The sequence below is a fragment of the Indicator indicator genome, chromosome 15, assembly GCF_027791375.1.
Source record: "Indicator indicator isolate 239-I01 chromosome 15, UM_Iind_1.1, whole genome shotgun sequence".
NCBI lineage: Eukaryota > Metazoa > Chordata > Aves > Piciformes > Indicatoridae > Indicator > Indicator indicator.
In genome coordinates, this window is record NC_072024.1 from 13,874,017 (window position 1) to 13,896,562 (window position 22,546).

Consider the following 22,546-nt stretch of genomic DNA (forward strand, 5'->3'; position numbering starts at 1 on the left):
CACTGCAGACCTGACAGCTGGGACCACTGGGCAGCACCACAGCTGGACCCTATCTCTGGGTGAACTGGACTGGACACAGCCAAGTTCAAGCAACTGGCAGCACCTGAAGTCCTTGGCACCTATCACCTCACTCCCAGCAACAGCCACTCTACTTCAGCCCAGGAACTGGCTGCCAGCTCCTGCCCGAGTTCCTTCCTAGCATGACCTCAACCCCAGGCACTGCACCCACAGCCCCAGCCATGGATCCTGAGCACAGGGAGAGACAGCAGAGAGGACAGCACCATTTTATAGACTTTTATTTCCAAATCTGGCGCTTCCATGATACACTTTTACACAGCTGGTGGGGAAGGGGGTGGGGCACAGGCATCTCCCTGCTCCTTGGCCACAGCATCAGGAAATGGAGAGAGGGACAAAAAAAATCCAGACAAACAAACCCCTCAAGAAACAAACCCACACCCAAGGAGGATGCTTACCAGAGCCCAGGCCACAATACTACAATCAGAGACCAAGCTGCAGACTGACTCATGCTTCCTGGCTAGCCTGGCTCTGAGGGGACAGCCATCAGCTCTGCTGCTCTCTTCTTTTTGGCACTTGCTCTCCATTTGGCGCCAGCACAAAGAGCCCCTGTGCCCAACTGGGCAGAAACATGAGCCCTACAGGGGGGCAGGGACAGACCCCAGGACTCCTATGCCAGCGCTGCACAGCTGGAGAGAAACATGTAAACAAGTATGCTCCCCCAAGGCAAAGACAGGCAGCACCCAGGGCCCAGGCTGCTCTCCACATGTAGAGCCAGCAGGCTTTCCCTGTGTGTGAGCCTTCCCTCCCCAACCCTGCGAGAAGGGTGGCAGCCAGCATGCCTTGTTCAGGTTATGCCAGGGGCCAACAGATCCACCAGGCCTATGGCACCCCTGTCACCCAGCCCTTCTGTTCCTCCCATGCTCTCCTTGCTGACTGGGGGATGAAACACAGAGGCCTGGAGGACAGTGGCACAAGTCCTTTCCTGTAAACATGTCAGGCTGGGCTGCAGTGAAATGCTACAGCAGTGTGGTAATAAGGCAGTAACGGAGCGGTGCTGTTGTGCAGCTCCAAGAGCACCATGGTGGCAGCTGAGTAGAGGCACCGTGCTCAGCTGGTGAAAGGGAGCATGCTGCCCCCCTGAGCAAAGGCCCCTGGCCCAAGGCTGGGGTAGGCACAGAGGAATGTTTGTCTCACAGCCAGTGGGAGCCCAGGGTCAGGCCCCTGCCTGAGCAGAGAAACCTTGAGGGTGGCCTGAATTTCCAGAGAGGGCAAAGTGCTCTTTATCTCCATCTCCTAAAATCCAGTCCACTCTGAGCTGGGATCCTTTGCCAGTCAGAGTATAGGGATGTGCATATTTCTGCAGAGCCCCCAGGGAATCAGCTAGATAGTTTTGTGGGCAGTGCTGGACCCTGAGACGGGAGCCACATCATGTTCCTGTGAATGTTAATCCTCCACAGGGTGAGTGCTGGCTCTGAGAACAGCCTAGCCTGCTGCTGAGCTGGGCTAAAGTCATCCAGCTCCTTGCATGGACCCACAAACCACAGAGGTTTGTTCTGGTTAAAGAGCACAACATGCAGTGGGTAAGAACATAGCGCTCCTAGGGCAGAGGAAACCAGCCCTTTTAGGAGCAGGACCATTCTGGCGCAGGACAGGACACAACAGCAAAGTTTGTTTCCTCCCCCAGTGGGTCCCTGCTGCTGGATTTTCTGACCTGCTCCCTTGCACTCTCACTGGCTCACAGACAGGAGTCAGCCCCAAGGGGAGGCAGAGGGGAACCTGGCAGTGGGGGGCTGAGGGACACCAGGCAGAAAGACTGCACTGAGACAGATGGAGCTGCAGGGTGGGAGGGCGAGGGGCAGTGGGGCCAGCTGTCTTCCAACGGGGACAGGACAAAGTGGTGCTGGCAAAGCTGGAGGGGCCATCTAGCACTGACTCTCCAGTCCACTGGGATTGTGGTCCCTGCTACTCCCAGGGAAGGTGGCAAAGGGCTGTTGGTGAAACAAACGCTCCAGGTCCTGGGAACAGACCATCCGTAAAAATAATCATAGAAATTTCTCTTCTCTGATTACAAAGATACAAAAAGGTAGAAAACCCTCCCCTGCCCCCACCTGCTGGGCTCCATTTCCATCCCCCTGCCCACTCTCCACACCCCATCCCCCCCACATACCAACAGCTCACAGAGGAAGGGCTCTATGTCGACACCCCTGCCCAAGCAGGCTCCTGCCATGCTTTGTCACACTAGGCAGGCAATGGGGAGCACGGTGGCAACCAAGGGCCCAGAGGCTCCCAGCAGTGGGTGGTGTGGGCTGCTGGCCCCTCAGCTCTGAGGGTAGGGGAAAGCAGAGTCGGTTTGGGGCCTCTGAACACCATCAGTTCTGGTACCTGCCCCCTGTGGACACAAAACCTCAGCTGGCAGCTCCTGGCTAGGTGAAGGGCCCTGCTTCTTCGGTCTCTCTTGTGAACAGCTTCAGCCCCTCAGGAATGGCCCTCATTTCTTGTTACTCTTCTCAGAGGAAAGAAAAACAGTGTTAGGCTATGGCATCTCCCCTGGGCTCCAGCTGCTTGCCCCAGCTACACCAGATGGGACAGGGCAGAAAACCAATCCTGCATCACGTCAGGATCAACTGTTTCCAAGTCTCTGAGTTCAGGGAAGAGGAAAGGAGGGATACAATGGGATGGGATGGCAGCAGTACCAGCAGAGAGCAGGGCTGGAGAGGAAGAAATGACAGACTGGGACAGGGTCCATGGGTAGAAAGGTCAGGGGTGGGTATGCAGGGATTAGGTAGGACTTGGGTCTCCTTTCCTCTCCATCCATCTCCTGGCCCTCACACACATCTGCTCGTTGAGACAGCCAGCAGCTCAGCCTGGCTGCACAAAGCATCTACCCTGAGCCCCTACATGCCACAAGTGAGGGCAGCCATCACTTCGTGCAGAGCAGGCAGACGCAGATACACTGATGTTTCTGCTTGTGCTGCACTGCCAACACCCAGAGCTGTCACACTTGAGGGCTCTCCCTGCATGGTCACTATTCAGGACCAGGAGACACCTGCCACTCACTCTGTGGGCTCACCTTCCCACAGCCTTCTCTCCCCAAACCTTCAGGAAGAGGCTAGGCAGGTGGACAATGCACAAGACCAGCTGAACAAGGCGCAGTTGAGGAAGGCACACACTTACTCTGAGTCTGGTGACAGCTCCGAAATGCTGTGGGAGGTGGTGGAGTGAGGTGTTGAAGTCTGCACAGCAGAGGGTGTGGCAGTGGTCTGGGGGCCTGAAGGTGTGCTGGAAGTTTGCACTGAGGACAGGACGGAGGAGTTAAAAGAAGCAAGGATGGAAGAAAGGATATCTAACTGTTCAGTAGAAGGATGTCGGCTAGGAATGGCCTCCAAGTTCTCTCTAGAAGGCTGTCTCCTTGACAGTGGCTCTAGGCTTTCCCTAGACAGCTGCCTCCGAGAGAGGCTTCCCAGGTTGTCCTGTGACGGATGCCTGCTAGGCACTGTGTCCAGAGGCTCTCTGGAATTGGATCTTCTGGACAGAAAGTCCAGCTGCTCTCTTGAAGTTTGTCTAGCCAATGCTAGCTGGTCCCTTGAAGGCTGTCTTCTTGAAAGCAAATCCAATTGTTCTCGAGAAGTATCTCGACTTGGCAATGTGTCTATTTGGTCTCTGGACACTTGCCTGCTTGGCAATGTGTTTAGCCACTCTCTCGAGACCTCTCTTACTGGCCCATAGTCTAGCTGCTCTCTTGACCCAAACCTGCAGGGTAAGGTCTCAAGGTGGTCTCTGGAGCCTTGCCTTCGGGGCAGCGTGTTCCCATAATCTCTCTGACTAGACCTAGCAGCAAGCAGATCCAAGTTTTCCCTAGACCCGTGTCTGCTTGGGATGGTTTCCAGGTGTTCGGTGGACCCATGCCTGCTGGGGATGGTGTCCAGCTCCTCCCTGGACCCATGCCGGCTGGGCACGGTTTCCAAGCACTCTCCTGAGTTGTGCCTGCTGAGCTGCTCCCGGGACATCTGTCTCCTCATCAGCATGTCGAGCTGCTCTCGCGACGAGTACCGGCTGGCTGGCTGCGACAGGCTGCCTGTGCCAGAGTAGATCCGGCCGTAGGAGGCGGCAGGGACAGCCCTGTGACCCAGCGTGGAGGTCTTGTACCACGTCAGCTCATTGGGCATCCTGCCAACGGAGGGCAGCCCTTGGAGAGTGGGAGGGTACTGGAGACGGTTCTTCAAAATCCCTGCGCCGGGCAGAAGGAGAAGTCAAATCTTTGCATAACAGTAAAAACAGTACAAAAGCTGGGGGACGTAACCCATACCTCCCCAGGGACATGACTGCATAGATGTGTTGCTGAGCCTTCAGGGCTACATCAACCTGAGACACGCAAGGCCACCCCTGCCCACTTGCTCCAGGTCATTACCTTTTCGTTGCCGTTGAGTCTGGGTGAGGGAGTTCTCATCCCCACTGGTCAAGGCCAGGTCTGGCTGATTATTGTTGGCTGCATCCTTGTTGATGTCAAATCCCAGCTTCCTCTCAGAGCCCCACTTCTGCAAGGAGCAGGGGTGAACCTCACACTCACCCAGAGCTGGCCAGTATGACATGAGGTCATTGCCATCCACATCTGGTGAAGGACACGGAGAAACAGGCCCCAGAGAAGGAGAGAATATTTCTGTGAGCAGCAATTGAAGCCATCAAAAAACACAGCTTGGTCCTCAGGCCAGGCTGAGCTCAGCCCTTCCCCTGCCAGAGCCCCCAGGACTTGCCTTTGGGAGTGGTGTTGGTAGGGTTAGTGAGGAGGCGTTCACTGTGTGCTGCCCGCTTGAACTGGCGCTGGAAGCGGCCCCGCAGGCGAACATTCTCCTCGCTCTCTGAGGATGGGATGGAGAGGCTACGCTCCTCATCCAGGGACAGGTCACTGTCTGAGTCTGAGTCCTGGTCTGTAAGGACACAGTGTGTGTTGGGGAGGTATTTGGAATGAAAGCGGTAGGGCCAAGAAGACAGAAGCACCCCAGAGCTGACCACTGTCATGAGAACAACTGCCTGCCTTACCCCTCGCTGCCCTTCCCTCCGCAGCAGCCTGTGCCTGCTCCTTGGCCCTATCACTGGGTATCCATGAGAGGAGCCCACCTCCAGCTTGCTGCACCTCCCCATAACGCAGCTGCAAATAGACATAAGATCCCCCTCATCTCCTTCTTCCTCCAGGATGAGCAAACACATCTCCTTCAGTCTCTGCTCCCCTGACCCATACTGCAGCCCCTGCCGGTCTCACTCCAGCGAGTCAATTGTCTGTGCTGTACTGGGTAGCCCAGCATTTCCAAGGACCTTGCAACAGCCCACACCTTCTCTCTTGCCTTCTCCATTTCTAGCACCTTGGAGGCTGGCCATGCCCATTGCCAGCTGTCCAGGAGGAAGCTGTGCTAAGCAACACAATTGCTGCCTTCCCTGCAAAGCATTTGGAAGTCATAACTGAACAAGGGGTGGAGGATGTAACCATACAGACAGAGCCTGCACAGGGAAGGATTTCCTTGAGCCTGGAAGTAATTCAGGAAGCACGGGGTCAGCCCCAAGCCCAGGTACAGGGCTGAGCCTTACCTCCCCCCGCATCACGGTGGAACATGGCCACGTCAATATCCGTGGGGCCAGCATGAGCCAGCAGGCTGTGGTCTAGGGATGAGCCCTGACGTGCTGTCATGTTATCTCTGAAAGACAGGAGGCCTGAACAGTCACAGTGGCAGGACCCCCAGCTCTGCCCACTCCTGGCACCCCAAAGCCCCGCACCACTCCCTACCTGAGGTAAGCTCTCTGGCTGGAGTGGGTGCGGGCAGAGCGCACGCTGCTAACGGAGGAGATGGTGGAGGCTCCCAAGGTGATGCGGATCAGACCACTCTCCTCAAACAGTGCTGTGTTGTTGTAGGCATTGGGGCCCTGCTGAGGTTGAAGAGAGGGCATGTGCCCTGTAAAGGAGATGACACAGCAGCCTAGGGGATGGCCTTCCCACCCACACCTGCCACCCCCCACAGGGAAACAAGGGTGTCCCCATCAGCTCCCGTCCTTGGCAGGCAGCCTGCCCCCAGCCTCCAGGGCTGCTCCTGCTCTCGCCCACCTGCGTGCTCCTTGTGGCCTCCTCACTCTGCCCCTTCTTGCCAAGGCAGGCCAGCTTCCAGGCCTCCCGCACCTCCTCATTCAGCACACAGAACAGGACCAGCACAGCCAGGCCCTGTGGGGAGAGATGCTGTGAGAGACAGCTTCTTGCTGCTGGCTGACCTGCTCTCCCACAGAGCCAGCGTTGGGACAGTCCCTGGCTCCTTCAGAGCCCAGAACGTTGGCCCTGGTGGCTACTAGGACTGAGATTCACCAAAAAGCCCCCCAGCACCAATTGTTGCTAATCCCTATGGTGGCCATGGGCAAGGGAGGAAAGGGTGGGGTGTCCTCCTGGCTAGCAGTGGCCAAGGAGTGGCTGGCAGAGGCCCCTGCAGTAGCAGCAGCCATGGTGGTGGCAGGAGGTCTGCAGTCATATACGGGGTGTCCAACACCTCTGTTGAAGGCCACTCTCTTGCTTTGCTCTCTGAGAGCACCAAGGCCTCTTTCCTCCAAAGATAGTCCTTGCTGACCTTGGATGTCACCTCTGAATGAAGTGCCTTGAAGCCACCTCCTGCTCTGTGCCACCACTCACCGCAGGCACAGCAGTGAGGATTGGCAGGAGTCACAGTGGTGGCAGTGGAAGGGACAAGGAGACCAGCAGGATGCTAGGGCCTCTGCACAGAGTACCTGCTCTCAGCAGATGGTGTGGGGACCATGGGGATGCTTTCTTGGGCTGACCCATGCTCTCCCCTGGCAAAGGCCAAGCAGTTACCTGGAGGCTGCAGAGGACAGTGTAGAGGTAGTGGAAAGCCAGGACACTGTTGTTGACAGCCAAGAGACCAAAGAGCCAGGTAGTGCTAATAATTAGAAGCAGAACAAAGGAGCTCCGTAACGTCATGCTGGAGAGAGAGAGAGAGACAGACAGGCACACAGACACACACCAAGAGGTTAATGCCTATTGTTAATCTACAGACAGAGATCCAGAGGGGAGAGCACACTCCTGCCCAGCCCTCCCTGCTGCCCCCAGCACTGCAGGCATGCCCCTGCACAGTGGTTCAGTTCCCCCGACTCCCAGGCCTTCCCTTCTGGATCACACATAGCTAACACAGGAGCCCAAAGGACACAGGTCCTTTGGAGCCACAGAGAGTTCAGTCAAGCTGCAGGGCTGGCCCAGGAGGGAGTGGGAAACATCTTAGCAGAAGCAGGTAGAAGAGGAAGAAGCAAGTGCTCAGAACTGACATGGGCAGTGTTGAATCCAAGCTGTGTGGGCAGGTGGTGAAAGGAGACAGGCTAGTGGGACAGTGTGGAGATGGGGTCAGGAACAAGAAGGAAGGACAAAGTTTAGGAAGGGTTAATGTCACTGGCAGGTATGGGAGAGGAGAGTGGCTTCAAGGCTGATACTGATGCACAGAGGGGGACTGTGATGGCAGAAGAGGGAGGATGGTCACTGAAAACACTAAAGTCCATGAACCACAGGAGCTCTGCTGGGAGTCTGGCCACTAATACTCACAGAACCGATTTCTTCTTGGTCTCCTTTTGACTTGGGGAACAGGACATCTTGGCCACAAGCAGGAACATGACCCCATTCATCTGAAAGCGTTGGCACTGATTAGAAACTGTGCCAAAAGCCAGCTCTGACCTGACATCCCCAGAGCAGAGCATGGGCATACTCCACATCTGCCAGGGCCATGCAAATGTTCCCTCCTTTCCCCTTCACACCCGAGCCATGGCCTCCCCCAGGTTTGGCTGGAGCAAGAAGGGGAGAAAGAAGGCCTCGAATTGGGGAAGGAGAGTACAGAGAACAGGGCAGGCAGTGAGCAGCCAAGGAAGGGAGGAGTGCCCATGGTGTGGACAAGGGAGGCAGGAGAGGGCTGTGGGTGAAACAGGACAGGGTTTTACCACAATGACGACAGTAATGGGGCCTGCAAAGCACCAGACCAGCTTATCATGAATGGAAATCCAGCAGAAGTCAGGGTTCCCATAGCCCTCAGGATCCAGGCCAACAGCCAGCCCTGCACAAAAAAGAGAGAGGTCAGGTGCAGAGCCAGCAGTCTTGGACTTGCCAAAGCCACGTCCATCCCATCCCAGCACTGAAGGGGCTCTCTCGCTGCTTCTTGTCCTGTGCGCAGGCTTCCCTGCCTGCTTTCCCTGCCACAGGGGAAAGAGCCAGGACCACAGTTCCCAGCACAGGATCTTTCTCCAGGCATCCCTGACACAGCCCAGCAGGCGTTCACTGCCAGCAACAGGTCACGCAAGCATGCAGGCTTAGGAAACCAGAAAGCCTTAACCACAAGCCCTGGGGCAGCAGAAGCTCTATGTCCACTGAACAAGACACGAGGAGATGCTTAGGGAATTACTTCTCCCCAGGAGGCAAGACAACAGCCCTTGATATATGATCCCCAGCTGACTGCCACAGCACTGCTCACTGCCAGCACTTACCCATGGGGCAACACCAAGGGTTGCTCGAAAGCTGGCAGTTTGGGCATGGCTGTAGGACAAGCAGCTCTTACCAGTGATGATGGCAGGCACGCCCCAGCCGATGGCATAGTAGAAGCGCATGGCCCCAAAGTTGACGTTGCGGACTTCAGTTTGCATGCGGTAGATGTGGAGGCCCTGGACGAAGAGCCAGGCAAAGGTGGAGAGGAAGAAGCAGTGGAGGAGGATGGCAATCACAGTGCAAAGAAACTGGGGAGACAAAAGCCACCCAAAGGTGATCCCACTGGGCCAGCGCTAACTGCATCACCCACACCTTGCCCCCATCTCTATGGGTGTGCTTGTTCAAGCTCACAGACCTGATTCTCGGTGCGGTTGATACCCAGGAGAAAGAGCAGCTCAGAAAAGAAGAGGGTGACTGATATGTTGGAGTGTATGCCACGTGTGTTGGACTTCAGGCCTTTGAGGCAGGTCAGGAAAGAGAAGGTCACCAGCAGAGCCACCAGGGAGAGAGACACCAAGGAATAGGTGACAACTGCCAACGTCTCCAGGTCACCTTCCAGTTGCTGCATCAGCAGAAAAAACAGAGGCCAACGGCAGTGTTAGAAGGAGATGTGGAAAATCTGCTGAGCTCTCAAACACTACTTTTCTGCCTATTCTGAGACCCAGTGGCTAACACTCCACCACCTCTGCCACAGCCCTACATGCTGAGGTTACCTCTCGATGTGAGCTGTCCATCAGAACCCCAAAGGTGCCAAACTGGGAGCACTGGCAGTGGACGTGAGTGGCATTTCGGTACACGAGCTCACAGTCCCTCGCTGTCCAGAAGCCAGAGGGGTTGGTCCTGCATCCACCAGAAAGCAGAGCACACTTAGAAGAGAAGACAGATGAGTGTGGTGTGTGGGGAAAGAACCTCAGAGAAGAGTGGAGACTGGCAAGGCTTTTCTACCAGCAGATGCAACTGCACTCCTACAGCTGAAGTACTGGAGACAGAGCCCTGCAGGGACCCTGCTGTGGCCTCCCAGCAAGAATGAACTTCCTGGGAGAAGGTGGAAACCCCAACATCCCTGTGCTGCCCAGGCATAAAGCCTGTCACAGGAAGGGAGATTTGGAGAGTGAGGTGGTACCTGGGAAAACATCTCAGAGAGAGTGGCCCAGCTGTGCTTGACTCACGGGTTAGAGTGGTTCCACTGGACACAGAGAGGTTTGCTCCTGTTGACAGTCTCCAGCAGGCTAAATTCCAGCACAAGAGGGGTATCCAGGGGTCCCCGAAGGAAGGTGTGATTGCTGAACACAGACACGCTCACAATGGGGGAATTCATCACGGGATTCTTGGGGAGCCTGCAAGGAGTGATGGGAGTTAGCTCTACCATCATCATGCATGGCAGCTGCAGCTCTCTGCAGACTTCCTGGATGCCCTGCACTGACATCTCAGAAGGAACAGCTCTGCCCAGCACACACCAAAGGATTGGGAAACATGGGGCAGAGCAACACCAAAGTGAGAAACAGGAAGAGAACCACAGACAGCCTGGCTGGGAGCCAAACCCAAGTCATTACAGACAGAGTCAGCAACTGCCAGAGAAAGCAGAGTCCAGCAGGCCTCTCTCCACTGGTGCTTGTGAAGGGCAAAGAGGGGGAGGAGGTACCTGACACTGCGCCGATCCACCTGGTAACGTGCAGGCAGCAGCCCCCCCAGGGTGCGGTACATGATGAGGATGATCACAGTGAGAGCAGGCTCAGGCTCTGGAAGCACCTTTCTTGGAGAGTTCTCCACAGTGTAGTTCTCTTCAATCCCAGATGGTGTTGGCATTGCTGTGGGAGCAGCTGAGGCACACAAAGGGATGGTGAGAACACAAAGATGCTGCTCTGAAGGCAACTTGTAAGGCCTTAGTGATGTGGTGGAGTCAAACTCTGAGCTCTCAGAGGTAACTTGTGGACCTCTGACAGAGACAGGTCGCAGGAGGGGTACATGCAGACTGGATGACCTTTAAAGGTCCCTTCCAACCCAAACCATTCTATGATTCTGTATCTTCCCTGTCAGCCATGCCCACCCACGCTGTTCCCTGAGTGATGCTCACACGCTCACCTTCGGGTTTTGGGGGGCTCAGCACAGACAGTGGCAGCACAACGTGGGTGTGGGGGTCCCAGGCGGGCTGGCCACGGAAGAGGCTGCTGTGGTAGCGAGGATAGCGCCGGCGGATGTGGGAGTGGTTCTCCATGCGATCAATGCTCAGCACTACAGAGGAGCAAGAGAGTGAAAAACAGCTCTAGGATGGCCACCTGGAGTGCAACCATGCTCCAGGGCACCCTAAGTCTGAAGTCATGAGCACAGGCTGATTGTAGACACATCCTGTGGCTGGGCATAACACAAAATCCCAGCATCTACAGTGCTCCTTCCCAGCCCAGATTCTTGCTCTGCCACAGGGCAGAACACTTCTGCTGATGAGACCAGTGGCTTTTTGACTAGAGAGTCAGGCTGGACTGGGACACTGGAAGAGGGAGGCATACTTCTGGGCTCTGCTGGCTCTTGGGACTGTGTCTGCCATTCCAAGCAGGCATGGGAACAGGATGTTTCTTACAACACCTCTCCATGTTTGAGAGAGCCACCAAAGAGGTGAAGAGCCTGTTCAGCACCCTTGCTGAGGAGCAGTGAGGTGAGAAGGGGACAAGGTGTGACGGAGGAGTGGCTCTGCACCACCACCCAGTGCCTACTCACTGATGTTGGGGGTGACAACACCAAAGGGGTTGAGGTAGGTAAGTTTCATGTTGCTGGCCAGGGTGCCCGAGTAGTCCCGCAGCTGCTCCATGAGGCTGGTGCTGCCATGCTCGCTGTGTGGCAGCATGGCCCAGTGATCCCGGTTCTCTGGCGCCAGCACAGAGCTGCCTGCACGCAGGAGGTTCTGCATGGGAGAGATATGGGTGTAGGGGTGAAGGAAGCAGAGCCTTCCTGTCCTGTCCTGACCACCTCAAGGTGCAGCATTGTGCTCTTTGCCCAGCTTGCTGCACAAGGGCTTGGGAAGGAGGATTACAGTGGGCAACTTCTCTCTAGGCTCGTCAAATAGTGTCCTACAGAGACATATTCCCTGCACCCTTGCCATGACAGAGTTGCAGGCAGCAATAAGACCTCCCTTTACCTTCCCAGGCTGAGAAAATCCAACCCCCTGCCTCTTCTCATCCACTGTGTGCTCCAGCCCCAGCCACACAGGTCTTGCTCCTGTGGGCCAACGTCTGTGGGGCACCAGTACTCCTGGTGTGATCTCACAACATCACTGACCCCCATAAAGCCCCAGGCTCAGGTCGGCTGATGCAAAGAAGCAGCATCAGGAGCCACTCTGAATGGGCAAAGGCCTCACCTCATTGAAGTGGGCATCCTGCGTGGCTGTCAGGCCAAAGCCATGCTGCTGGCTCTCGAAGGCCATGAGGCGGGACAGCAAGCGGACGGTGATGTGCACGTCGTTGCCGAAGTAGTGGTCCATGTGGTCTGTCACAGCACGGAGGCGGTGGGCCAGCTTCTTGGCCTCAATTGTGTTGAGCTCAGTCTCATTCCTCTCCAAGCCCTCCAGCTGCCAGCAGGGAGAAAGGAGTAGATTAAACAATTAAACCCTGATGGATGCGGAGATGTTTCTGAAAGCACATCACAAACCACGGACACTTGCAGTGGTGGTCACTAGAACACGAAACATTTCTGGCAAACAAACAGCCTCCAGCAACACAACAGGGGTTGCACTGGGAAAGGCCCAGCTAACCCAGTACTGTACATGGCAGAGACCAAGGAGATGAAAGGACTGGGCAAGCATCCTGTTATACTTCCCTGGAAACTGTCCTGGCCTTGGTGGGATACAAGTGTTCAATAAACTTCAAAGGGATTTGCCACTGGAGGGTCTGGTGGCTACACACATCCCATGGGACAGACACCCTGCCAGAATCAAACAATCCATCCCTGCTCAGGTTATTTGTTTTCCTCCTACATACTGAGGCAGAACACAGGCTGTTTCTGATGGGGAAACCCACATTAGATAAAGCCAAGTGAACTTCAGCTCAGATCAGTACTCCCACAGTGTGGGTTTCGGGGAAGGGGATGAGGAAAGGTGCTGAGCACTGTGGCAAAGCCCTCTCCTACCCTATGTGCCCATGGAGACCCTCAAACCTGGCTGTGAGCCCTTGTTTGTATGGCTCCTGTCCTGCCAGGACTGCAGAGCTGAAAGGGGATTACCAGCTTGGAGAGCTCCTTGAAGGCAGGTGAAGTGCAGTTGAAGAGATCTGGCTCCAGCCAACCCTTCTCCTCATCACAATGTCTGACAGCTGCACCTAAATCCAGGAGGAAGGGCGTGTCTGAAATTCAGCACAGGATATGTGTGTCCCCTGCAGCAGGGACCCTCTGCACCAGCTAATCCCAAAGAGCAGCACTGGCAAGTGATGGGGAGGGCCTGTAACACCCTAGGACCATCCTCCTGTTTTGCACCACTGCAACCCATTCCACCCTTGGTCTGCATCACCTCCACAAGCTGCTGCCATCCCCTCCTCCTAGGAGCTGGGTTCCTGGGCTTCACCATACCAGGTGCCATCACACAGAATTGCAAAGATGAGTAAGTGACTTGGCAGGGCTCAGGCTGGAGAAGCCCTTGGATTCTGGTGGAGACATGTCTGTGTCCTCAAGGCACATCTGTCCCCAAACTACTGAAGACCATGCAGCTCTGGCTATCCCCAGACTGACAGACTGCAATGCCTCCTGAGGTCCTGCCCTTCTCTAAAAGGCAAAGTTATCCCAAGGGAACAACACACCTGCTGCAGGGTTGGCAAACCTACCCCAGAAAAAACCTCTGCAGTGAGGTGGGATGGAGGAGTGGGATGGAGGACACTCCCATCCAGAAGCACAACTTCAGTACACAATCCCTGGCTGGGGCCCAAGCACTACTGCACAGCGATGGAGTTATCAGCAATGAAAGGGATCAGCTGTTCACCACCACCAGAAGCACTGCTAAAGCTGACATTGAGAGCAGTGTACTGGGCCAGGACTATCACCATGCATACTTTGAGCAAAAGGAACCTGGGCAACCTCAGGGTACCCAGCAGGACTTGTGGACCAGGTCTTCCTGGAGATGGCACAAGGGCACAGAAGCCTACACAGGTGCTCGTGCCTGGGAGAAGGCAGCAGCGTCACCAGAGAAAGGAAAGGGAGCCTGAAATAGACTCCAGTTGCTGGTCAGAAAAGCCCCAGTGACTAGCACGCCCCTTCCCACTATCTCCAGCTCCTTGCTGTCCTCTCCAGTCACCTTCTCTCAGTTGCAGAAGCACAGGAACCAGTGCCATTGCAGTTGGGAGCAGAGAGAACAAAGAAACCCCCCCTCTGCTGGGCTTTCCTCAGCAGAGAAAGAGAACCAAGATCAGCTCAGCTACAGATCTGGGCAGGATCTGGGCCCTGGGTCCCTCTGCCTGCCCCTGCCAGCCAGAGGGAACAGGACCTTGTGCTGTACATGCCTATCAGTTCCTGCCCCCATCCTACTGCTCACTGCTCAACAAGTTACTCTCTTCCTCCGCCCCACAGCCATTCCTCCATGACCTCCCTGGCTTCACTACCCACTGCTCATCACCATCTCTTTCCCCCCCCATCCTAAGCAAGCAGGTAGCAGCCCAGGAGAGCCAGCATTTATCCCAGCTGGGGAACAGAGCGTGGACCTGCCCAGAGACAGCACTGCAGGCTCAGAACAGTGGGTGTCAGGGGCTGCATGCAACTGCAGCCAGCTTTGTGCTGGTTAGTGTGCTGGGAGCAGGGAAGAGCATGGCGGAGCAGTGAGGCCAGGCAAAGCAGTGGGAAGACACTCGGCAGCTTCAGAAGCAGTGGGAAAAGTGCAGGGGTGTGCAGGGTACCAGGCAGGGAGCAAGGACGGAAAGCCACATGGCACAGCCCTTACAGCACAGGGAGAAGGAGATGGGAACAACCTTACCTGCACCCCTCAAGCCTGAGCACGGAGGGCGAGAGAACCGGGGAGAGAAGCGACAACAGTTAGGAGCCGAACCTGCCTCCTCCTGGGGCGAACGGCTGGAGAAGGACAGGGTTTGTATTGTCCCCTGGGGCTTGTGCTGCCCTACAGTCCCAGAAACCCTGCTTGTGTCTTTGCCATCACTGCAGATGGCCTCCTCCAGCTCGGGATGTTGACTCCTATCTGAGGCACTTACCTAAGGGCATGCTGTGCCCTGCTCCCTTGGCAGCACCCACTGAGGACAGGGCCAGTGGAGCTACAGCAAGGTGCTGTGGGCAGCGAGCTGCCATGCCAGGCCTAACCCCAGCCTCAAGCCTGCTGAAACAAAAAAGCAGCAGGAAGAAGGTGGGGACTGGGACTGAGGGAACAGCACAGCCTGAGGGCTGGGTGATGGGCCTAGGACCCCACAGCCTGTTCCCAGCTCCAGCCCCATTGCCAGTCACCTCTGCTCTCCCCCAGGCTGGGGCATTTTGTCCTCTAACTTCCTTCTCTCAGCTCTCACGCCCAGCTAAATGGGACTGGGACAGCACGAGAACAGAGTGATATTACTGGGACTGCTACAGCCCACAGCAAGACAGCCAGGCTGCACCCTCCCCATCGCATCTCCTACTCACCCAAGGAGCCTTTGGGACACAGCACAGCAGCTGAGAAGCCAAACTTAGTCTGGGGCCACCACACACCTGCCTTCAGGCTTTTGGGACAGCCATCATAGAGCACTGTGGAAACACACACCCCACGGGGCCTGTCACAGGGGGAGGCCCCTGATGCCAATCCCCACAGCACCAGATGCTTGCTGTGCTCACACTCACCCTCACAACCGCTGGGTGTCACCTCGGCGAAAGGGCTGTCACAGCTATTGCACTGGCGCCCGATGACGCCAGGCCGGCAGTGGCACCGTCCTGTCTCCCTGTCACAGGAGCGTGAGGTGGAGCCCACAGGGTAGCAGTCGCAAGGCAGGCAGGTGTCACTGCCCTTGGGGCGGTAGTGGAAGTCCTGGGAGGAAAAGGGGACAGACATCACAGCCTGTCCGAACAGCAGCCAAGGCTGGGGTGCCTGGGGAACCACCAGAGCCAGGGTAGAGAAGGGCTAGAACCTCCTGACTTGCAAACACCCCTCTGTCACCGTGCTTGGGCAAGAGGGCTGCACGGAAGAGCTGAGCAGGGATTCAGCCCAGAACTGGGTGCACAATGTAGGGTCTGTGCAGACACCAGGCCTTTGGAGGGGACAAGGAACAGCCTCAAAGACTTCTGTCAAGCCACGGGCCACATTCCCATGGGTGCACAGCTGCCCCTCACCTTGCAGTGGCACTGCCCATTGGTTTTATTGCAGTCAGGGTCAAAGCCTTTGTTCACATCACAGTTACAGGGCCCGCAGGTGAGGTTCCCCCACCAGCCCTTCGGACACTGCTGGTCCATCCTAGAGAGAAATACATCTGCTGTTACTCCCACCAAATCCCCCAGTTCCTCTCCTCCTATCAACCCAGCTGCTCAGTGGCTCCAAGGAGCCAAGTGAGAGGTCCCTGGTATCAGAGCCAGGACAAGAGGGCAGCACAGAGCCAGGTATGAAGGCCATGCCCTGTCCCATGTCCTGTATCTCACCTGTGCTCACAGTACTGCCCAAAAAAGTTCCCTCCACACTCGCAGACATAGCCCAGGGGGGAGCCTGGCTTGCGGCGACACACTGACTTGTTCTTGCAGGGGTTGAGGTGACACACATCCACACAGTCCCCTCCATAGTACCCTGAGGTGTGAACAGAGAGCACAGTGTAAAATGAGCGCCCCTGAGAGGTGCCAGAGCACCAAGGAGTGGATTCAGAGGGCTCAGGAAATTCTGCCCTTCAGAAAAAAAAAGTCAGTGAGTGTCTGAAAGGGATGTGACTTTCCCAAGGATAGGAAAGTAGTCACAGGCCACAAGGGAGTCACAGGGGGAGTGAAGACAGACAGGCACAGGCAGCATAATGGATGGCAGGGCTCTGCAGACCCTACCTGTATGGCAGACACAGGAGTAGCTTTGCCACTCATCCTTGCAGATGCTGTTGGCTGGGCAGGGGCTGGAGTCACAAGGGCTTGGCACACTGCACCCAGCCTCCACTCGCAGAGCGTGGCTAGGCTTGGGCAGGAGGGTTCCAGTGACACTGTCACCCAGTCGCACACCCTGCAAGGCAGGCAACAAATTCACCGTGAAGCTAGGACAGACACACAGGGTTCCAGTCTTCTTGCCCTTCACAAACCCCAGGGGCAGTCACCTCCCATCACCCCTACCGTATTGATTTATGGCTGCCCTACAGCACCTCAGAGCCTTGAACGCTCAGAGGGAGAGTATCCCCAGCAGGACAGATGCTGGCAGCAACTGCCAGCCCTGTTTTTCCACCCATCCATATAATGGACCCGCTGCAAAGGGAAGACTCAAAGCAATGGACTCACCTGTATGCAGCCCCTCAGCCCATTCTGCACCTCGCCAGCAGCCAGGACCCCTCCAACATGCAGATGTTTCACCTTCAGGCCATGCAGTTCATTGCCAACAACCACCGTATCCTGCAGAAGGAAAAGGAGCAACATGGAACAACTGGCATCAGCCCTACCCCAGTCCTCTCTGAGGATGTGGAGGCCCAGCCCAGCCTGCATTTGCCCCAGCAGCATCCCCCAGTTCCTGTCCTAGTGCTGGGACAAGCAGCACCTACCTGGTAGATCCCAAAGTCCAGGGTAAGGGTGATGATGTAGCGCGAGTCTCGCCCGCTGCGGATGTCCCGCAGCTCCAGCTGCAGGTCGTGCCACCTCCCATCGCTGAGCCGCAGCTGGTCCAGGAGCAGGCTGGTGCTACGCCCAGACCCTCTGCTCACCATGAAGGACAGCAGGCCCCCAGCCAGCTGCAGACAGGAAACCAGAACCAGCAGCAGTGAGCAAAGGCATAATCAACTCTGTCTGCCTCCAGCCTAACCTTCCTCTGAGCCCAGAGAGGGAAACACAGCCCTGCTAAACACCACAACCACTTTCTGCTTGGGGTGGAGAAAACATGGAAGACAGGGTCCTCCTGCTCCTCTGGGGCAGACAGCAGCAGAGGCTGGGGCACAGTGTTGCAGCTGAGGCTGTACCTGGCAGAGCAGGGTGGTGTACTGGCCAGCGTGAGCCTGCAGAAGCACCCCATCTGTCTGACGTGTCCGGAACGCCAGCCCCAGGTACCAGGGCACCGAGATCTTTACATCTGTCTTGAAGTCCCAGGTTAGGACACTGTTGCCCTGGAAATAGTGGGCATGGTGCATGGCTGGAAAGGAAAGACAGATGAGGAGAAGGCATAGGCACTACGCAGGGAGCAACAGATGCAGGCACAAGAGAGTTAGCTCGTCTCACATGGCCCCTTTACTCTGCTTCCAACGTAACCCCAGCGAGCCTTGCACGTCCCCCCTGCCCATGCCCAGAAGCTCCCACTCACTCACCGTGGCGGCAGTCTTTGCCACCGAAGCCAACAGGACAGAGGCAGGAGTAGGTTCCCCAGCTGACAGAGCAGGTGCCACCGTTCTTGCAGGGGCTGGAGTCGCAGAACTTGTGCTTGGCATGGCAGCCTGGAAGTACCACAGTCACCCACATCAGTCTCAACTGACTCCTCACCTTCCCTCAGCCCATATGGAGAGGCACCGCTGCCCATCAGCCCTTTCCCTGGCTGCCAGAAGGGCAAGCCCAGCCACTCAGTCTCTCCACATGGACTCTGTCTGCCCAGGGATGAGGGTCAAGGCTGTCACTGCTCCTTATGTCAGAAGAAAGACACCGTGGAGCTTTCTATCATCTCCCAGACAGGCCACCGCTACAGACTGCACATCTGGGTTCAGGGTACATTCTCAGAAGAGTGTTTAGGGTGGGAACTAGCTCTTTTAAGAAGATCTGGAGGCCCCTGTTCTCAGATGGGAAGCTGCTTAGTGCCAGTTGTGTTGCCATTACACCATTACAGCCTGGTAGTGCAGCTGCATGAGCAGGAGAGGCAATTCCCAGGGCAGGGGCTGAGAGGAGCAGAGGCACTGGTACCTGCAGTAGTTCCATTGTTGGCTATGTAGGAGGCCAGGTCAATGCGTTTGCTGTCGATGTATAGGTCTCTCATGCATCCCACAAAGTCCCGGTGAGTGATGGGGAAGTTTTCCGGCAGATTGGGGACCCCTCCAAGGAGCAAGGGACCTGTGAGGTCCAGGGACCTACAAGGACAGAAGCCCAGGGCTTTAAGAATCACGGTGATTTAAGGCTAGCCAGTTGAGTCCTCAGCACAAGGGGTTGGGAAGGAGACATCCTCAGGAACTGATATGCAGCCAAGGTCCCAGACGTGAAGGGCTAACTCTGCAGGGGACTCAAATGCCCTGCTCCCCTCCCCACTGCAGCAGTGCCCAGCAACCACCAAAGAACTCACTTCTTGGAGCTGGTCTGCACACCCTCTGCAGCACAGGAGTAGTTCCCAATCTCGCTGCCAAACTGCAGGGCTACTGAGGCATCACATTCATCCACTGTCAAGATGGCCACCTTGTCCTTGGATGGACCCTGCACCACCCCCAGGGCACTGACCTTGGGCTGAAACCAAAGGCAGGGTGTTAGTAACACATATGACCCCAGGCCCAGGCACCCAAGGGCTTGCACGACGGCAAGGAAAAGGCCTGAGCATGGCTGTGCTGCTGGAGAGGTGAGTAAAGTAGGAGGGACGTCTCCAGCCAAGCCCAGCAAGCAGTTCCAGAGGTGGACATGGGCGAGGACACTGCGTGGAGTGTATTCCTGCAGTATTCAAGTAAGGTCCTGAGGTCAATCTCCCCCTTCACCTGTCTGTCTGCTCCACTGCACCCATCCCCAAGGGCTGAAATCCACCTCTACCTTCTCTCCATACCCTTCTCCCTCATGGAGCAGTGCCAGAGCTGCTCACTCATGCCTCAGGGAAACAGCCCTACATGCACTGGGGGCACAGCTGGGGCACAAGTACCTTGTTGTAGTAGCGGAGCTGCAGTGTGTGCCACTGTCCATCACTCACTCCCCCTGGCAGGTAGGGGCTCACCACCGTGCTTGACTCCCCTGTGGAGACAGGGATGATGGAACACTGAGGGAGGCTGAACAGACCTTGAGTGTGCCCACTCCTCCTGAAGGCAGCAAGCCCAGCATGCTGCTGACGGCCTCACATGGGAATGGAGAAGGGCTTCAGGGAAACAGTCTCAGCACAGCAGCCTCTGCTTGCTGCAGTCTTGCACAAGGAGCAGAGGCAGGGTGAATCACAGCTCTAGGACTGGCAGCCAGTATCCCAGTATGGCCCCTCTGTCCAGGCTGACTGCCAGGATACCCTGGTACCATCCATCTGGTTGCCTGGAGAGACCACTGCAACTAGAACAGTAGCAGGCTGGCCATCAGCTGTTTTGTGCAGGTGAGCAATGAGGAGTGCCAGATCCAGGACACCAGGGAAGCCCCAGTTGTTATCATGAGGGCACAGTGCTCGTGGCAGCTGATCCCGACACCCCTTGGGGCAGGCAGGTTGGGAGCAGGATGGACACAGCAATAGCACAAGGCCTCCCAGGAGGGTACCTCCTCCTCCAGACTAGCTCAGGGCAAGGCAGGAAGTGAAGCTTTTGGTGACACAAAGGGGCAGAACAGTGGCAAAGACCCCAGAAGGGCTTCTCCTGGTTTATGCTCACAACCCCCCTGCTCCACTTGCACTCCTAAGCCAAGCAAGAGTCCTGAGACACACAGCCATCCCCTGTGCCATCCACTGATGCTCACCAACACCTCTCTCTATGCCGTTTCCCTCAGCAGCAGTTCCCTCCAGGGCAGCAGTCTGCTCTCCCCGCAAATCCCACAGCACAAATCCCACAACAAGCAGGGCCAAGTCTACCTGTGGAGTACTTCAGCTGGACCTGTCCCTGGATGATCTCCACTGCCAGGAAGTCATGCCTCTCATTCAGGCGCCCGTTGTAGAGCAGGAGGCCATTGGGCTCCATGGTGCTGAACCTGGGGCATGGGAAGAAGCAGGAGGGCAGGATGTGCACAAGGAGCATGTGGAGATCCCTATGGCACACACCAGTGTTCCAGCACAGGGACAGGGTGAGACCTGGGCCTGGCCTGGGTGCAAGTACAGCTGAGAAGGGGATGGGAGCTTGATCCAGCAGATGCTTTGGGAGCATGAGGTCCTGGCACGGAGGCAGAGACCTGGCAGCAGGGAAAGGCATAAGCAAGAGAGACATGCCCGTGCAGACTCAAAGATTCCCTTGGCTAAAGGTGCCAGGGCAGCCCCGTGGTGAGGCAAAGCTGGTAACGTAAGGGTCTGGAGAGCATCAGCGAGCCTCTGGACAGGCCCAGGGTACACAAGAGCCACTGGAGCAGGCCAGGTGAACCAGTGAGTGCTGGTGTCCAGCAGAGGAAGGAGGGCACTCACGATAGGGCAAGGGTGAGATGGAAGCGCTGGCGCAGGCCCCGGAACATGACGAAGGAGCGTGGGGGGAAGGAGCGTGTGGACACCTCACAGAAGGGCATCTCGAAGCCACCAGCTGGGCACTGGCAGTGGAAGCCACCGTCGGCACCGCTGGTGCAGGTGCCACCGTTGCGGCACACGCCGGGCACGCAGCGCCCCGAGCGGCTGTCCACCTCGCAGTTCTCACCTGCAGGAAGTGAGACCCAAGGCTCAGGGCATCTTCCAGCTGGGGGATGTGCACACAAGAGCCACCCATCTGCTTCTCGCCCTGGGAGTGCACACCTCGACACAGGTTTGGGCAGGGCAGCCACGGGGCAGCTGTTTGTGGGGTGGCTGGGGGCAGGCAAAGAATGTGACAACCCAAGTGTCACCCAGGTGTCCCCCACAGTAGTCAGCAAGACAACTAACATGATCAGCCCTGCCGCCCAAGCCGCTGGTTTGGATGGGATGCCAGCTCTGGCTGATGAGGCAAGTTTGGACCCTGGATGGCATGGGAATGGGACAGGAGGGGACTGGCCACAGCTGGGCTGCACAGTCCTAAGGATAGAGAGACAAGGACAAACCAGGAAAATCCTGGCAATGCTAAGAGTGCCTCCTTGGGCACTGCCACTGCACAGGCCTGGGACAAGCATCACAGTCCAGGCTCCAGGGCATAGGGACAGCCTGGTATCATTGCACTCCCCTGCCAAAAGCTATGAAAGTCACACCCACAGCACCAGGAGCCTCATAATCCTGCATGCAGGCTCTGACGTAGGAACAAAAGCCAAGTGGAAACCCACCAGATGAGGGGCACCTTGTAGCACTGGTAATGGGGACACCCTAAGCCAGTTCAGCAATACAGTGCAGGGGGTCTGGCCAGCCCCTTTTCCCATGGTGTCTCCTCAGCATGAAGGGAACCACTCAGCTTCAATCCTATGCCCCAGGCCCATTACTTGCTCTGTGGCATGCAAGGAGGGTGGGGAGATAGTGCGAAGTGACAGGGAAATGAGCTCATTAACCCTTCTGCTAATGGCTGTTCATGCTTCAAATGCTGGGGGTTAATTACCACTGACTCCGCTTATCTCACCAGGAGCCACTGACAGCAGAGCAGCTCCAGGGCAGCCATCTGCTGCCACACAAGACAGGGGCTCCCTACCCAGCAGCCACAGACCACCTTCCCTCACCCACAATTGCCAGTGGCCAGGCATAGGTCTCCACAGCTTATTGACTATTTGTGGCAACAAAACACTGGCTGGCTAAGGGATTCCTCCCACAGATCTGCCTGGGTTGGTTCCTGCCTGGTGGAGCAGCTAGGCCCAGCCTCGCCTTCTGTTCTGGGTGGGCAGCAGCTCACCCACCACATATGGGGCCAGCATGGACTCTACACCTCTGCCAGACTAGCTGAAACCAGCTCCTTATGTGGTCCCAGAGCCCATCATCTCATGGGCATGGAGCTGGGCTGAGGAGCCTCCTATGTCCCAGCCTGGTGTGGTCCAGTTTGATCCTCCTGCTCTGTGAAAAAGGCTAGGAGGTGGTGGCCAGAGTCCCCAAGAGCCCTCAATGTCACCTCCCTACAAGCCAGATTTCTATGGCAACCTCAGCCCTGCACATCCAGTGCCATGGAAACACGGAGAGCCGGGAGCAGA

General features: G+C 56.6%; 1 protein-coding gene across 1 annotated transcript in view; it reads right to left on the reverse strand.

Moving 5' to 3' along the window:
- Nucleotides 1-2,493: 2,493 nt before the first annotated feature.
- CELSR3 (cadherin EGF LAG seven-pass G-type receptor 3) overlaps nucleotides 2,494-22,546 on the reverse strand; it is a 29,900-nt gene continuing 9,847 nt past the window's right edge. Inside the window, exons 3-36 of the mRNA XM_054387488.1 lie at nucleotides 20,886-21,108; nucleotides 20,346-20,461; nucleotides 19,449-19,537; nucleotides 18,891-19,048; nucleotides 18,518-18,681; nucleotides 17,935-18,060; nucleotides 17,593-17,762; nucleotides 17,182-17,367; nucleotides 16,925-17,035; nucleotides 16,487-16,655; nucleotides 16,100-16,241; nucleotides 15,797-15,917; nucleotides 15,311-15,494; nucleotides 15,116-15,217; nucleotides 12,734-12,828; nucleotides 11,874-12,083; nucleotides 11,237-11,420; nucleotides 10,607-10,756; nucleotides 10,167-10,332; nucleotides 9,694-9,861; nucleotides 9,238-9,364; nucleotides 8,880-9,086; nucleotides 8,598-8,772; nucleotides 7,987-8,099; nucleotides 7,598-7,677; nucleotides 6,860-6,986; nucleotides 6,110-6,223; nucleotides 5,795-5,934; nucleotides 5,599-5,705; nucleotides 4,770-4,943; nucleotides 4,427-4,627; nucleotides 3,958-4,246; nucleotides 3,193-3,840; nucleotides 2,494-2,521 (exon numbers count right to left, since the gene is read on the reverse strand). Coding sequence (XP_054243463.1) covers nucleotides 2,494-2,521; nucleotides 3,193-3,840; nucleotides 3,958-4,246; nucleotides 4,427-4,627; nucleotides 4,770-4,943; nucleotides 5,599-5,705; nucleotides 5,795-5,934; nucleotides 6,110-6,223; nucleotides 6,860-6,986; nucleotides 7,598-7,677; nucleotides 7,987-8,099; nucleotides 8,598-8,772; nucleotides 8,880-9,086; nucleotides 9,238-9,364; nucleotides 9,694-9,861; nucleotides 10,167-10,332; nucleotides 10,607-10,756; nucleotides 11,237-11,420; nucleotides 11,874-12,083; nucleotides 12,734-12,828; nucleotides 15,116-15,217; nucleotides 15,311-15,494; nucleotides 15,797-15,917; nucleotides 16,100-16,241; nucleotides 16,487-16,655; nucleotides 16,925-17,035; nucleotides 17,182-17,367; nucleotides 17,593-17,762; nucleotides 17,935-18,060; nucleotides 18,518-18,681; nucleotides 18,891-19,048; nucleotides 19,449-19,537; nucleotides 20,346-20,461; nucleotides 20,886-21,108 — 5,564 coding nt within the window. The remainder of the gene's footprint in view (nucleotides 2,522-3,192; nucleotides 3,841-3,957; nucleotides 4,247-4,426; nucleotides 4,628-4,769; nucleotides 4,944-5,598; nucleotides 5,706-5,794; nucleotides 5,935-6,109; nucleotides 6,224-6,859; nucleotides 6,987-7,597; nucleotides 7,678-7,986; nucleotides 8,100-8,597; nucleotides 8,773-8,879; nucleotides 9,087-9,237; nucleotides 9,365-9,693; nucleotides 9,862-10,166; nucleotides 10,333-10,606; nucleotides 10,757-11,236; nucleotides 11,421-11,873; nucleotides 12,084-12,733; nucleotides 12,829-15,115; nucleotides 15,218-15,310; nucleotides 15,495-15,796; nucleotides 15,918-16,099; nucleotides 16,242-16,486; nucleotides 16,656-16,924; nucleotides 17,036-17,181; nucleotides 17,368-17,592; nucleotides 17,763-17,934; nucleotides 18,061-18,517; nucleotides 18,682-18,890; nucleotides 19,049-19,448; nucleotides 19,538-20,345; nucleotides 20,462-20,885; nucleotides 21,109-22,546) is intronic.